At 42.5% G+C, this 14,119-nt stretch overlaps 1 protein-coding gene across 1 annotated transcript in view; it reads left to right on the forward strand.

Moving 5' to 3' along the window:
- LOC115416434 (choline kinase alpha-like) overlaps positions 1–14,119 on the forward strand; it is a 48,792-nt gene that overhangs the window by 27,361 nt on the left and 7,312 nt on the right. Inside the window, exons 5-6 of the mRNA XM_030130206.1 lie at positions 6,191–6,324; positions 11,972–12,080. Of these exons, the coding sequence (XP_029986066.1) occupies positions 6,191–6,324; positions 11,972–12,080 (243 nt within the window). The remainder of the gene's footprint in view (positions 1–6,190; positions 6,325–11,971; positions 12,081–14,119) is intronic.

The raw sequence follows: 14,119 nt of genomic DNA on the forward strand, positions 1-14,119 counted from the left end.
CACATCCAGACCAATCTGATCTACAGTCCAATAATAACAGCAGAAGAACCCACACAGAAGAACCACTGCAGATTTACTACTGGGACTGATGGAACAAAATATGACATTATGTCTGTAAATAATGACAACTGCAAATGTTTGTCTTTGTTTTAGTGAAAAAAATCACATTAAATGATGAAACTCTTTCCATTTCCAAACTCTCCTGTACCAATAAACTGTGACTAACCTGAACAAATGTGTCCAACCTGAAATGTCTGTATTAAATTCAGTCCAGTTTGAACTCTTTTCTTCCTGTTCCTCAGTGTTTAGTGTCTTTGGAGATCTGATCCAGAATGCACATGGACTAATGAGAAGTGGAGGAAGAAAACTGAGAAAATTACACTGATTTTTCTTAAGAAATTTCAGGTTTTTCAGGTTCTTCACATCTTTTTTGTTTGGATAGTTTATAAAAGGAAGTATTTTCATAATTTAATGTTATTTTTTGTACAAAAACAAAGACATAAATTGTCAGTTGTCATTATTTCTAGGTTCTTCTGTTCTTATTCGACTGGTTCAGCCCACTGCAGATCAAATCAGACTGAATGTGGAACCTGAAAGAACAGGAGTTTAAGACCCCTGTTCAAGACAATATATCATCAATATGATCATTAAAGACATACAGATACTAAGTGTGTAAAACTGTGCTTGTGTGTAATTCTACTGCTGTGCTTTTAAGGTGGACTTCCACAGTCTGATGGACACAGACAGGACTGATCTTCTGTGTGCTTCATATAAATACATGTTCAGTGACACTGAATACACTCACTGAACCAACAGTGAATGTTTGTTCTAATCCAAACTAAAGGTTATAGAAGGTTCAGACCACAGGTTCAGGTGTGGGACTAGTTTTGGTCAGATTGTATTGATTAGAACCCTTAAATGTGGATTTAAATGTAGTGAAGACAGTTTTAGGTTCCTTCTTGGATCAAATGCACAGTGAGTTCCGTCAGTCTGAAGGTTACTGTCAAATACTCTATTACTGGAATATTACATAAGAATTCATTCGATGAGTGTGTCATGTTGACCAACCCTGCTCTGGGTTTCCTAAAAATCAAATAACGTTTTGTTGACTCAGTGTTTTTTTTACAAAGTGTAGTTCAAGTCACACCGTCTGGTCAATAGAGGTTACAGTTTGGACCCCCATGTGTGTTTTAACCCTTCAGCAGGACCAGAGTACTGACCTGTCAGACGTTCAGGTCAGTGCAGTCCAGGTTGTGTTTAGGGGTGTCGGTTCTGCAATATATCGCAATATTTCATTTCACAATACTGTATCGATATTAAAATATTAAAAGTATTAAAAGATATTAAAAGTGCTGTGCACGAGGTTGCTAACCTCGTGCACAGCACTCGCAAGAGGGCACCAACCAAAGCTACGAAAGATAACATGAAGCAATACCCCCAGGGTCGCCCGAGAGGGGGGGAGAATGAGCGACTCAGCGGGACAGACACAACGGTAACGGCTGCAATAACAGACTCACGGATAACGAGACGGCTCACCCAAACAACGTTAACTGGGAAGGCACTGGAAGCATTGTGTCATTGCGGAAAGCTCTGCAAGAACACAAGAGGCCTAAAGATACATCAAGGCAGGACCAAATGTGGAAAGGAGGGGTCACAGATGCAGCGCACAGCGGTAGCACCTGGTGAGACGAAGGAGAGCTCCAGGCAGGAAGAACCCCACAGTCCTGGAGATCTCTCAGCACCTGTGTCACCTCAAGACCTCAGGAAGAACTCTTCGAATACCTCCCCAGAGAGCCAAACCCACCCTGTGAAGGAGCGGATCAAATGGCCCAAGATGAGCGACACCAAGGAATGGAACCAACTAGACCAAGATCTCGACAAAATGCTAGAAGCCACGCTAGCAGGGACAGTAGAGCAGAAAGTCAGTACTCTGTCAACAATAACATACAATATGGCAAGGGAGCGGTTTGGATTGGAGGACAAAAAGATGAACATCAAGGCTGCATACCAACCAAGCAGAAGAGAAAGGGAAATCCACCACTTAAGGGAGGAAATAAAGACGCTTAACAAGCAGTTCAAAAGATCCCCGGCTGATGAAAGAGAAGGCATCAAGAACCTGACGATTCAACACCGAGAACGTCTCTGCAAACTCCGAAGAGCAGAAAGCATTCGGAAAAGAAGGAAGGATAGGGAGAACAAAAGAGCTCAGTTCATCAAAGACCCTTTCCGATTCACCAGAACACTGCTGGGTGAAGCAAAATCTGGAAGGCTGACTAGCCCCAGAGAAGACGTGGAGGCATTCTTGAGAGAGACCCATAATGACATCTCCAGAAACCAGGCCCTGGATGCCAACCCAAACATCGACAGCATTGATATGCCTGGAAAAGAACTCAACATCAGCGAACCATCCTGGAAGGAAGTTCAAGAGGTGGTGAAGAAGGCCAGAACAGGATCTGCCCCCGGCCCAAGCGGCATACCCTATAAGGTATATAAAAAGTGCCCAATGCTCCTCCGGAGGCTATGGAAGCTGTTCCAGAGGATCTGGAAGAAGGGCATCATTCCATCAAGCTGGAAAAAGGCAGAAGGCTGTTTTGTGCCAAAAGATGAGAAATCCTCGGCCATAGATCAATTTAGAGCAATCTCACTGCTAAGTGTAGAATGCAAGATCTTCTTTTCGGTGTTGGCTAAGAGGATGACCTCATATATGACTGAGAACGAGTATATTGACACCACTATCCAGAAAGGTGGAGTCCCAGGCTTCTCCGGATGTCTGGAACACACTGGAGTTCTCAGTCAGATGATCCGGGAGGCCAAGGCCAACAAGGGCGACCTGACTGTTGTCTGGCTGGACTTGGCTAACGCCTATGGATCAGTCCCTCATGCCCTCATCCATGCAGCACTAGACCATTACCGTATCCCTCAGCACATCAAGGGAATGATCACCAGTTACCTTGGCGGAATCCAGCTACGATTCAAGACAACCCACTTTACAACCCAGTGGCAAAACCTGGAAAAAGGGATCATAACTGGCTGCACAATCTCCCCCATACTCTTCATCATGGGAATGAACCTCCTGATAACAGCTGCCGGGAAGGAAGCCCGAGGCCCAAAAATGCAATCGGGCATCCGACAACCCCCAATAAGAGGTTACATGGACGACCTCACGGTGACTACCACAACCCACGTGGAGGCGAGATGGGTGCTAACTGTTCTGGACCGCATGGCAACGTGGGCCAGAATGAAGTTTAAGCCAAAGAAATCCAGGTGCATGGTGATCAGGAAAGGTAAGGTAACGAACAGGGTCACGCTGCATGTGCAAGGGGAAGTGATTCCATCGATAAGGGAAAATCCAATCAAGTGCCTCGGGAAGTGGTTCGATGACTCACTTACTGACAGGAAGAACATTAGCAGCACAGAAAAGCAGGCAGAAGAATGGCTGAGGAGAATTGAAAAATCAGGGCTCCCAGGTAAATTCAAAGCATGGCTTTATCAACATGGATTGCTGCCAAGACTCATGTGGCTGTTGACAGTGTACGAAGTTCCCATGACAAGCGTGGAAGGAGTGGAGAAGAAGATCAACAAGTACCTCCGAAGGTGGCTGGGAATCCCTCCAAGTTTCGCTGCAGTAGGCCTTTATATAAGATCAGGGCAGCTCCAACTTCCTCTGTCATCTGTGGTGGAGGAATTTAAGGTTGCAAAGTGCAGAGTCATAATGACATATAGAGACTCCCAGGATGAACAAGTCAGACATGCAGGCATCCTCACAAGATCAGGATGCAAGTGGGCAGCTGACTCATCTGTTGCACAGGCTGAGAGCATGTTGAAACTGCGTGACATCATTGGAACACCATGCACAGGAAGACAGGGTCTTGGAACTTCCCATGTCCAGCATTGGGGGAAGGCAGGACCCAAGGCCAGAAGGGCCATGATCCAGGAGGAAGTACGGAACTGGGAGGAGGAAGGACGAAGGGCAAGGGCAGTGGAGTTAGCGTCCCAGGGTGTGTGGACCAAATGGGACCTGCCCAAAGGAAAATCACATGGGGAGATCTTTGGAGATTGGAGCCTTTCCGCATCTCATTTATGCTACGGTCGGTGTATGACACACTCCCGACTCCAACAAACCTGCACAAGTGGGGCTTGAAGGAAGATCCTTTGTGCAGGCTCTGTGGAGGGAGAGGCACCATGGCACACATCTTGTCAGGGTGTAAAACAGCACTTGCCCAGGGAAGGTACAGGTGGCGCCATGACAAGGTGCTCATGACACTAGCTAACACCTTGGAGCAGGAGAGACGCAAGAAACGCCAACCACATGGGACAGCAATGCAACCAATAAAGTTCGTAAAAGAGGGTCAAAAGCCACCAGCCACAGTAACCACAAAAGTCAACCTGCTGCAAAAGGCCCAATCATGGGAAATGAAGGTAGACCTGGGGGGAAGACTGCAATTCCCCCAGGTCGTCCAGACAGCCCTGAGGCCAGACGTGGTTCTGTGGTCTGAAGAGGCAGAGAAGATCATCCTCATAGAACTTACGGTCCCATGGGAAGAGGGTTGTGAGGAGGCGTTCGAAAGAAAGAGTGGCAAATACCAGGACCTCCTGCATGACTGCAAAGAGAAAGGGTGGCAGGCGTGGCTCTTCCCAGTCGAGGTCGGCTGTAGAGGATTCCCTGCCCAGTCAGTGTGGAGGATGCTCACGGCAATTGGGGTGACAGGGAGGGAGAGAAAGATGGCAGCTCGCAGGATGGGTGAGGCAGCAGAAAGAGCCTCCTGTTGGTTATGGAGCAGGAGAGAGGAGCTTAGCTGGAAGCCAGGGGGAGTTGATGGGCAGTGATCTGGCCACCACTGCCGACCCACCAATGTTGAGGGTGTAGCGGTTCTGGGTCGAAACACCCAATGATCATTGGATACCGCCTGATGACATCAACTCTTCCTGGCCAAAGCTACATTCACTAACAGTGAATGAAGGAGAAGCATCTTCGGGTGTAATTACAATCAAAAAGTACCGTATCGATATTTTTAGGTACTTATTCAAATGCAGATATGGCAGAGGATCATTTTAGTTTTTTTGTTTTCTTTATTGTTTTTATGTTATTTATTATTATTGAACACTGTTTTATTCAATAATGGTTATTTGAATCATCCGAAAAGCACTTTTTACTGTCTGAGAGGCAGATGGTTGTTCATTTAGAAACTAGGAGAATTAGAATAAAATGTGCTATAGCATTAGTTCCTGTTGGGATTAAATAAAAATGTGTTTAGTATTTGTATATATTTCTGGTGTAATTCAATTCTTCTAGGAAATAATCATTTTTAACCCTTTCATGAATGAATTATGAGACCCTCATTCAAGATTTTTGTTCTGTGTGTTTTTATTCCTCTTTAGGGATGTAAAAAACATGCCTAAAGAAAATTTTCTTATGAACCTATTTTTCATGGAGTTGCAAAAATGTCCGCTCAGCTGGACACCACATGTTTAATTTTTGGAGCAAAGAAACATGTATTTACTGATATATTGTGTGAAAACTATGAAATAAAAACATTTTTAATGCTTATTATAGGTAATTCATCTCTCAGACAGGGGTAGTTGTTTGTTTACCTGCTTTACTAGTTTGTCTGATAAATAAATTATCTACAAAAATTATATGTGGAAGACAGTACGAACCTTTACCAGACATTTTTAATACTGCTAATCTAATGTTTTCTCACATTTTAACACTAATACCAGCCATTACTCAATTCATGGAGATATAATGCAAAAAAACCAACAACTTTTGTTTAAAAAAAAACCTGTTAATTACAGACTAATAACAATAACAAGCAATTGATTTACACTAAACATGTCACTGCAGATCAGATTTATCAAGAAAAGTAAAAATATAAATGTCAGTGTGTGAGATGATGCATAAGTGTCCACTGTGTCGGCTGATCTGGAACTAAAACAACCAGATCCATGAATATACAAGAGAACAGCTGGAGAAGAACTGTCCACTGGAGTGACCACTGGAGTGACCACTGTGCATGAAAGGGTTAAAAAAGAAAGAAAGAAAAAAACTGCCTTTTTAATAGTATCGTGATATATCGCGATATATCGTATGGTGATCCTAGTATTGTGATTTGTATCGTATTGGCAGATTCTTGTCGATACACAGCCGTAGTTGTGGCTGAACTAATCAGCTGTCATATGTGTTGGACAGAGCCGTAAACTGGACACCTGCGAGTTAACCCAGCCCAGCATCTCAGCTGAAGTGGCAGAAAAAATGGCCAAGTTCCACAGGATGAGGATGCCCTTCAACAAAGAGCCCAAGTGGCTGTTCGGAACCATGGACAAGTAGGTGACATTTACCTTCTGTTGGTTCTGTCGAATACGGCTGATCAACACGTCTACACTCGTCCCTTTGGTCCATCTGAGCTAAACTGTCCCATATTTATGTACATGTGTTCCAAACACTAGTGTGTAGTGTTGGTTTGTCCATTCAGTCCCTGCTGTGCTGCTGAGTTTCTTTAGTTGTGGTAGATGTCGGTGTGGGTCCTTTAGTTTCTTTAGTTGTGGTAGATGTCGGTGCGGGTCCTTTAGTTTCTTTAGTTGCGGTAGATGTCGGTGTGGGTCCTTTAGTTTCTTAGTTGCGGTAGATGTCGGTGTGGGTCCTTTAGTTTCTTTAGTTGCGGTAGATGTCGGTGCGGGTCCTTTAGTTTCTTTAGTTGCGGTAGATGTCGGTGTGGGTCCTTTAGTTTCTTAGTTGCGGTAGATGTCGGTGTGGGTCCTTTAGTTTCTTTAGTTGCGGTAGATGTCGGTGTGGGTCCTTTAGTTTCTTTAGTTGCGGTAGATGTCGGTGCGGGTCCTTTAGTTTCTTTAGTTGCGGTAGATGTTGGTGCGGGTCCTTTAGTTTCTTTAGTTGCGGTAGATGTCGGTGTGGGTCCTTTAGTTTCTTTAGTTGCGGTAGATGTCGGTGTGGGTCCTTTAGTTTCTTTAGTTGCGGTAGATGTCGGTGTGGGTCCTTTAGTTTCTTAGTTGCGGTAGATGTCGTATCGGGTCCTTTAGTTTCTTTAGTTGCGGTAGATGTCGGTGCGGGTCCTTTAGTTTCTTTAGTTGTGGTAGATGTCGGTGTGGGTCCTTTAGTTTCTTTAGTTGCGGTAGATGTCGGTGTGGGTCCTTTAGTTTCTTTAGTTGCGGTAGATGTCGGTGTGGGTCCTTTAGTTTCTTTAGTTGCGGTAGATGTCAGTGTGGGTCCTTTAGTTTCTTTAGTTGCGGTAGATGTCGGTGGGGTCCTTTAGTTTCTTTAGTTGTGGTAGATGTCGGTGTGGGTCCTTTAGTTTCTTAGTTGCGGTAGATGTCGGTGTGGGTCCTTTAGTTTCTTTAGTTGTGGTAGATGTCGGTGTGGGTCCTTTAGTTTCTTTAGTTGTGGTAGATGTCAGTGTGGGTCCTTTAGTTTCTTTAGTTGCGGTAGATGTCGTGTCGGGTCCTTTAGTTTCTTTAGTTGTGGTAGATGTCAGTGTGGGTCCTTTAGTTTCTTTAGTTGCGGTAGATGTCGGTGTGGGTCCTTTAGTTTCTTTAGTTGTGGTAGATGTCGGTGTGGGTCCTTTAGTTTCTTAGTTGCGGTAGATGTCGGTGTGGGTCCTTTAGTTTCTTTAGTTGCGGTAGATGTCGGTGTCAGTCCTTCCATAAATCTGTGTTGGTTTGAATCTAGAATGCTGGTTCCTCCTCTCTCCTCCTAAATTCTAAACTGATGTGCTTTCCTGCTGTGTTCACACATACACACACATGTTTGGGAAAAACTCTTCTTCTTCACTTCCAGGTTTTTTACCTCCACCAAGGAGGTTATGTTTTTGTTGGCGTTGGTTTGTTTTAATTATTTGTTTCTTACCAAGACAAAAAACAACATAAATTTAGAAGTGTCCGATAATTCATCTTGTTTTAAAGGTGTCGTACGTAGGATTGTGGCCTAAACTGGTTCTGCAGTCCCATTCAAATACTGTAGAGCTGGTATCCTCTGCTCCTCCCCCAGACTAGGGGTGAACAGATCCAGCATGAGTGTCTACTACTGGTGTTTCCACTAAGGGGGGGGGGGAGAGGGAGAGAGAGAAGGAGGGAGAGAGAAAAAAAAAGAAAGGGCGAGAGAGAGGGAGGGAGGGAGAGAGAGAGAAAAAGAAAGGGCAAGAGAGAGGGAGGGAGGGTGAGAGAGAGGGAGGGAGGGAGGGAGGGAGAGAGAAAAAGAAAGGGCGAGAGAGAGGGAGGGAGAGAGAGAGAGAGGGAGAGAGAGAGAAAAAGAAAGGGCAAGAGAGAGGGAGGGAGAGAGGGGGAAAGAGAGAGAGAGAGAAAGAGGGAGAGAGGGGGAGGGAGGGAGGGAGGGAGGGAGAAAGAGAGAAAAAGAGAGACAGAGAAAGAGGGAGGGAGAGAGGGAGAAAGAGAGAGAGAGGGAGGGAGGTCATGGTACTTATGGAGAAGTCCCCCCCCTCCACATTTAAGTATTATTCCCCCGTTTTATCCACCCCCCACCCCCCCTTTATAATCATCTTCAGTTTCAGTTTGACGGTCGTATGCTTTGTGCTGTGGGCGTCGCCCTAACTGGGCGTGGCTCTAGTGTGATTAATTTGTTGCGGCGCTACTTAATGATGATTGGCTGTTCTTGGACCAATGAGTTCTATTGAAATTCTATTGAGCATGTCTCATATTTCAATCTAAAGTTTTCTTGTGATATATATCATTATCGTTTTATCGCCCAACCTTAATTATTATGAATAAAACTGACAAAACAACAACTGGACCTGAAACAGACTCAGTCCAAGTGGATGATGTTGAAGTGACGTCCACTCAGATCACACCCACAGACATGATGTCAGTCACAGGAACTGAGTACAGTTTTTATTTTAATCACACATTTAATTCTGTGCATGACTTATTTATGGATATTTGTGTACAAACTGTTGATTCTGTCTGTTAGTGTTTTATCTGTGTTTTTGACACAGAAGGATGGTCATCTCATTTTTTCATTATGTCTGCGATGGAAACTTTTAAAGCTGTGGCAGACTTTCATCCTCAGTGTTTCCTCACATCTGTCCATCCTCAGTCCTCTCCTCAGTTTCATTGGTCTGTTGGTCTGTCTGTCATTCCTCAGCTGAATCTCTTCCTCATGCTGAACACTTTCGTAGTTCCATCCACCACAAACAAACATGTGTTTACAAACAGAGGCAGGAGGAACTGGGCATCTGAGGAAGTTTGTCGTGAAGTGCATTGTGGGAAACGGATGTTCGCACAGCCACCTGACAGCAGCAGTACAACCATGTGAACCATGTGAACCATGTGAACCATATGAACCATGTGAACCATATGAACTATATGTGGCTCAGTTGGTAGAGCGAGTTGTCCAGTGACCGTAGGGTTGGCGGTTCAAATCCTGGTTCCGACTGTCCACATGTTGGAGTGTCCTTGGGCAAGACACTGAACCCTTAATAGTGTTCAGTAGAGCCTGGCAGCACCACCCACTGGTGTATGAATGTGTGTGTGAATGAGTGAATGTGAGGAATTGTAAAGCACTTTGGGCACCATGAAGGTGGAGAAATGTATGGAGCTGATTTAGGGCCATAAGTTTGTATATGAAAATATAAAATTTGAAACTGAAAATTTAAGTTTTGATCTTGAATTTTGAAAAATACAACAATGTTTTCAAATTAAAAACAAGTGTATGAAAAGTTTTTTCAGGTTAAATATAACTTTGACTCACTTCGGTAATTCTTTTGAATAAATTATTTATTTCATTTCTCACTTTCATATATATCTTAATATTTGAAGTCTTATTTTTTTTATTTGCATGTTTTATCTTTTCAGATTCAGATCTTATTTTTTATGGTTTCAAATCTTATTTTTTCACTTTCAGATCTTTTTTTGCTTTCACCTCTTTTTTTCAGTTTCAGATCTCTTTTTTTCACTTGTTCAACTTTTGGCCCTGATGTGGCAAGGAGGGCGTTGCCTCAACTGAGAGGGGCGTGGAATAATGAGTCACAGCATGACAAAAATCCTATGGACTTTCCCTGTTCATGTTGCCTTCAGGGAACATAGGAACTAAAACAATTCAGACTCAACACTTTATATCCACTATATTCATGTCACTGGTGGTGAAAAAACTGATACCAGCGACAAACCTACATTTAAAAAAGCTGTTTTAGACAGAAATGAGCACCATTTGATTAGGATTCGAACCGCCAACACTATGGTCATTGGACGACCCGCTCTACCAACTGAGCCACAGCTCCTTATGTGGTTCACATGGTTCATATAGTTCACATGGTTCACATGGTTCATATAGTTTATATGGTTCACATGGTTTATATGGTTCACATGGTTCATATAGTTCACATGGTTCATATGGTTCATATAGTTCACATGGTTCACATGGTTCATATGGTTCATATGGTTCATATAGTTCACATGGTTCATATGGTTCACATGGTTCATATGGTTCATATAGTTCACATGGTTCACATGGTTCACATGGTTCATGTGGTTCATGTGGTTCACATGGTTCATATGGTTTACATGGTTCACATGGTTCATATGGTTCACATGGTTCATATGGTTCACGTGGTTCATGTGGTTCACATGGTTCATATGGTTCACATGGTTCACATGGTTCATATGGTTCACATGGTTCATGTGGTTCATATGGTTCACGTGGTTCATATGGTTCACGTGGTTCATATGGTTCACATGGTTCATATGGTTCACATGGTTCACATGGTTGTACTGCTGCTGTCAGGTGGCTGTGCGAACATCCGTTTCCCACAATGCCCATCGCAACAAACTTCCTCAGATGCCCAGTTCCTCCTGCCTCTGTTTATAAACACATGTTTGTTTGTGGTGGATGGAACTACGAAAGTGTTCAGCATGAGGAAGAGATTCAGCTGAGGAATGACAGACAGACCAACAGACCAATGAAACTGAGGAGAGGACTGAGGATGGACAGATGTGAGGAAACACTGAGGATGAAAGTCTGCCACAGCTTTAAATAACAAGTGAAGAACCTGAGTGTGGAAGTGTTTGTGCTGACACTTATGGAAAAGAACATGTGGTGCGTTCAAGTGACTAAACTGTGACAAAGGTCTGATGGAGCATCTGTCAGAACCTCCTGACCTCCAAACGATCATGACCTCATCTAATTCTGAGGACCATGACACACTGTGAGCCAGGGTTGGAGCGTAGAGTCAATCCAAACAGAACAGCTGACCATGAGCAAACTGGATGATGGTGTGTGTATCTACAGGTGAAGTGTGTGTGTGTGTGTGTATCTACAGGTGAAGTGTGTGTGTGTGTGTGTATCCACAGGTAAAGTGTGTGTATATGTGTGTGTGTGTATCCACAGGTAAAGTGTGTATATGTGTGTGTGTGTATCCACAGGTAAAGTGTGTATATGTGTGTGTGTGTGTGTATCCACAGGTAAAGTATGTATATGTGTGTGTGTGTATCCACAGGTAAAGTGTGTATATGTGTGTGTGTGTATCCACAGGTAAAGTGTGTATATGTGTGTGTGTGTATCCACAGGTAAAGTGTGTATATGTGTGTGTGTGTGTATCCACAGGTAAAGTGTGTATATGTGTGTGTGTGTATCCACAGGTAAAGTGTGTGTATATGTGTGTATGTGTGTATCCACAGGTAAAGTGTGTATATGTGTGTGTGTGTATCCACAGGTAAAGTGTGTATATGTGTGTGTGTGTGTGTATCCACAGGTAAAGTGTGTATATGTGTGTGTGTGTGTATCCACAGGTAAAGTGTGTATATGTGTGTGTGTGTGTATCCACAGGTAAAGTGTGTATATGTGTGTGTGTGTATCCACAGGTAAAGTGTGTATATGTGTGTGTGTGTGTGTATCCACAGGTAAAGTGTGTATATGTGTGTGTGTGTATCCACAGGTAAAGTGTGTATATGTGTGTGTGTGTGTGTATCCACAGGTAAAGTGTGTATATGTGTGTGTGTGTATCCACAGGTACCTGAGCCAAGTCATGAGGTTGAACTTCACCAGAGAATCTCAGATGCTTCGGTTCAATCGCCTCCTGAGCTACAACCTCCCACAGGAGATGGACACACTCAAGTATGTACACAACACACACACCACACACACACACACACACACACACCACACACACACACACACACACACACACACACACACACACACACACACACACACACAACACACACACACACACACACAACACACACACAACACACACACACACACACAACACAAAAGACAGAATAATAATGTTATCAGAGACCAGAGTATGGATTAGAATAATAGTTAATAATAGTAATCATAGTTAATACTAGTTAATAATAGTCAATAATAGTTAATAATAGTTAATAGTTACTAATAGGTAATAATAGTTAATACTTACTAATACTTAATAGTTACTAATAGTTAATAGTTACAAATAGTTACTAGTAGTTAATAGTTACAAATAGTTACTAAGAGTTAATAGTTAATAATAGTTAATAGTTACTAATAGGTAATAATAGTTAATAGTTACTAATAGTTAATAGTTACTAATAGTTACTAATAGTTAATAGTTACAAACAGTTACTAGTAGTTAATAGTTACAAATAGTTACTAATAGTTAATAATAGTTAATAGTTACTAATAGGTAACAATAGTTAATAGTTACTAATAGTTACTAATAGTTAATAGTTAATAATAGTTAGTAGTTACTAATAGTTAATAGTTGATAATAGTTAGTAATAGTTAGTAGTTACTAATAGTTAGTAATAGTTAGCAGTTACTAATAGTTAATAGTTAATAATAGTCAGTGATAGTTAGTAGTTACTAATAGTTAATAATAGTTAGTAGTTACTAATAGTTAATAGTAATAATAGTTCAGGGGGTCCACAGACTTTGGTCCATATAGTGGATGAGTTAAATATAATCTGAGGTGAACCATATGAAGTACTACCTGTGAGCGTTTCCATGACAACGTGCTCCTCTTCATGTGTGATGGTGCGTGTACGTTGTGCTCTTCAGTCTGTTTCTGTCGTGTACACTACCAGTCAAAAGTTGTAGAACACCCCAATTTTTCCAGTTTTGTCTGTAAACTCCATCAGTTCCAGTCCAGTGAACAGCTGAAATGGTCCAACGGTCAGAGTGAACTGACAGAGGAAAAAAAAGAAAAAAAAAGGTAAGGTTAAACAAAACTGAAAAATAATGTACATTTCAGAATTATATAAAAAGACGATCAAGAAATGGGTGAACAACTGAAAGCAGTTCTGCAGCAATGGAGGTTGATCAAGTCTGGAAAGTTGGTGGTTCAATTCCTGCAGGTGTCCCAATGTTTGTGTTACAGTTACAGGTTTGATGGGTCCAGTTGCAGCTAAAGCCATCGGTGAGACTTCAGAATAAGAAAAAGAGGCTCGGCTGGACCATGAAACAGAACCAGTGAAACTACTGAAGACTGGAAGAAGACTACTGAAGACTGGAAGAAGACCACTGAAGACTGGAAGAAGACTACTGAAGACTACTAAAGACTGGAAGAAGACTACTGAAGACTGGAAGAAGACCACTGAAGACTGGAAGAAGACTACTGAAGACTACTAAAGACTGGAAGAAGACTACTGAAGACTGGAAGAAGACCACTGAAGACTGGAAGAAGACTACTGAAGACTACTAAAGACTGGAAGAAGACTACTGAAGACTGGTAGAAGACTACTGAAGACTGGAAGAAGACTACTGAAGACTACTGAAGACTGGAAGAAGACTACTGAAGACTACTGAAGACTGGAAGAAGACTACTGAAGACTACTGAAGACTGGAAGAAGACTACTGAAGACTGGAAGAAGGGCTGATGGACTGATCAAACCTGCACCTGTTCAGTCCAGTGTTCCCAGTGTAAACTCACCTGTTCAGTGTGTTCAGTGTAAACTCATCTGTTCACTCTGTTCAGTGTAAACTCATCTGTTCACTCTGTTCAGTGTAAACTCATCTGTTCAGTGTGTTCAGTGTAAACTCATCTGTTCACTCTGTTCAGTGCAAACTCATCTGTTCACTCTGTTCAGTGTAAACTCATCTGTTCACTCTGTTCAGTGTAAACTCATCTGTTCAGTCTGTTCAATGTAAACTCATGTGTTCAGTGTGTTCAGTGTA

Source organism: Sphaeramia orbicularis, unplaced genomic scaffold, assembly GCF_902148855.1.
Source record: "Sphaeramia orbicularis unplaced genomic scaffold, fSphaOr1.1, whole genome shotgun sequence".
Lineage (NCBI taxonomy): Eukaryota > Metazoa > Chordata > Actinopteri > Kurtiformes > Apogonidae > Sphaeramia > Sphaeramia orbicularis.